This window comes from Amphimedon queenslandica, unplaced genomic scaffold, assembly GCF_000090795.2.
Source record: "Amphimedon queenslandica unplaced genomic scaffold, v1.1 AMPQUscaffold_11980, whole genome shotgun sequence".
Lineage (NCBI taxonomy): Eukaryota > Metazoa > Porifera > Demospongiae > Haplosclerida > Niphatidae > Amphimedon > Amphimedon queenslandica.
In genome coordinates, this window is record NW_003547781.1 from 11,688 (window position 1) to 13,834 (window position 2,147).

A 2,147-nucleotide genomic window follows, 5' to 3' on the forward strand; every position below is an offset into this window, starting at 1 on the left:
TCTTTCTCCCTCCCTCACCTTCTCCCTCCCTCCCTCACCTTCTCCCTCCCTCCCTCACCTTCTCCAGGGTTAATGACAGCATTAATGTGTTCAATGACTCCGTCAGAATTAATGTCTCCATGGGCAGCATGAGTGGAGGAGAGGGGCAGTGAGAACAATGGACGCCCTGAAGATAAATGAAGGACCTCAATACCCTATGGAAGAGGAATGGGGGATAGATAGTACAAATTGTACATGTATGTGCACATCTACATGTACATGCATACATGTATATGTACACATGCATACATGTACATGTTACATGTAGTTTAGTAATTTGTGATGAGAATGTGCTTAAACTTTCTATTTGTGGTGTAAAAAGTGGAAGAATTTGGAATGATTTCATATTCTACTTTTGAAAAAGCTAACTATTAATGAGGAGCTTAAATTGAGTACATGTACATGTAGTAAGTGATTCCTAAATTGAAATGGTCTACAATAATGTCAGTATAACTCAGGATACTACCTAAAACTAAACCTTAGTATTACACTATACCTTCATAGTGTGTATGACCAGTACATTAGGGTTGAGTACGTGTTCAGTTGGTGAGTGAGGCCTCAGTCCTCCAAAAGCATACCCAGCAATATGATCCATTGCCAATCCACTGACTAATGGAAAGAATGTACAATGTGTGTGTGTGTGTGTGAGAGAGAAATATATTAATAAATACTATGTACAGTAGAATAGGAATTTGGGTTATGGCTGTTTCTTAAAAAATGGCCAATTTTTGAAAAATACCCAAGACTATAGCCCATGTTTTTTCGGAAAAATGGCTCCGAAATCACCCCAAATTTTTATTACATTTTCTGATACATATTGATGTCCTTATGCTATATAGAAAGTTTGAGCTGATTCCGACTTCAAATTTTCAAGTTACAGCCATTTTAAGAAGACACTGAAATTCTGAAAAATACCCAAAGCTATAGCCCATGGTTTTTTTTTACAAAAATGGCTCCGAAATCACCCCAAATTTTTATTACATTTTTCGATACATATTGATGTCCTTATGCTGTGTAGAAAGTTTTAGCTGATTCCGACTGCAATTTTTCAAGTTACGGCATACAAAATTGATGTTAAAATTATTCCTTGTACTTATACTCACATTCCATCATTAATTATTATTATTATCTGACCTTTGCTAATATGATCAGTGACTCCTGGTTCATCTGATTTCTTCTTATCTTTATTAAATTGTGCTAACTCTAACTTTGTATCAAAATCATCAGTCCATGAATGAGGCTATTAATACATGTAATTAATTAATTTATTATTGTTAATTAATGAAGACCACACCCACCATTATTTGACGAATAGCTGAGCTGTACTGATGCCAGGAGACCTCTCCTTCATGTAGTAAATATTTATGAAATAATAACTTGAAATGCTACAAAGAAAAAGAACTACATGTACATGTACGTATATACAGTATAGTAATACATGTACATGTACAACATGAAATAGAAATTGAACTACATGTAAATGAGGATTTATTGTGGAATATTTTGAAGAATACACATGTAGCTGGTATTTATTAGAACTGTAAAAATTTTCTCAAACATTTTAGACAGTATCTCTGTCTTATTCTGCAGCTGCTAAAAGCTCAAAAAGTGGCCACATAGCTGTACATGTATACCATATGTACATGAATGTCTTCAGTGGACTGTTGCTAATTATTACATGTACATTGTACTTGTATTTCTCCATAAAGTAAGTACATAATAATAATGATAATGATACATTAGTATACTCTTACTGTGAATGATGATAATCCAATGTCATATGCAGGATGGACCTCAAAGTCTCCTGGTTCGTGTTTCCATAGCAACTCGCCAGTCTTACCACTAACAGCATAAGTACAGTAATGACCCAATGACTCCAACTAAAGAAAAATAATGATAATAATAATAATAAAAATAATCATGCATGTAATTTAATAATATTTAAAATTTAAAACTTAAAGTAAATGTACATGTGTTCAAATTAAAATTCTATTATAAATATAAAAAGTACAAAATTTTTTACTTTTTGATGCTCCATCTTTTCCTGTTCTGCTCCTCTTCTCATCCTATCACAAATAAACATTGAAAATAATAAAATATGTACAGCA

The 2,147-nt window shown here is 33.0% G+C and overlaps 1 protein-coding gene across 1 annotated transcript in view; it reads right to left on the reverse strand.

The window, feature by feature from the left end:
• The window catches only part of LOC109588601 (uncharacterized), a 4,001-nt gene extending 1,861 nt beyond the window's left edge, over positions 1–2,140 (reverse strand). Inside the window, exons 1-6 of the mRNA XM_020004749.1 lie at positions 2,063–2,140; positions 1,794–1,919; positions 1,338–1,424; positions 1,174–1,279; positions 536–648; positions 59–194 (exon numbers count right to left, since the gene is read on the reverse strand). Coding sequence (XP_019860308.1) covers positions 59–194; positions 536–648; positions 1,174–1,279; positions 1,338–1,424; positions 1,794–1,919; positions 2,063–2,122 — 628 coding nt within the window. The 5' untranslated portion in view covers positions 2,123–2,140. The remainder of the gene's footprint in view (positions 1–58; positions 195–535; positions 649–1,173; positions 1,280–1,337; positions 1,425–1,793; positions 1,920–2,062) is intronic.
• Positions 2,141–2,147: the final 7 nt, after the last annotated feature.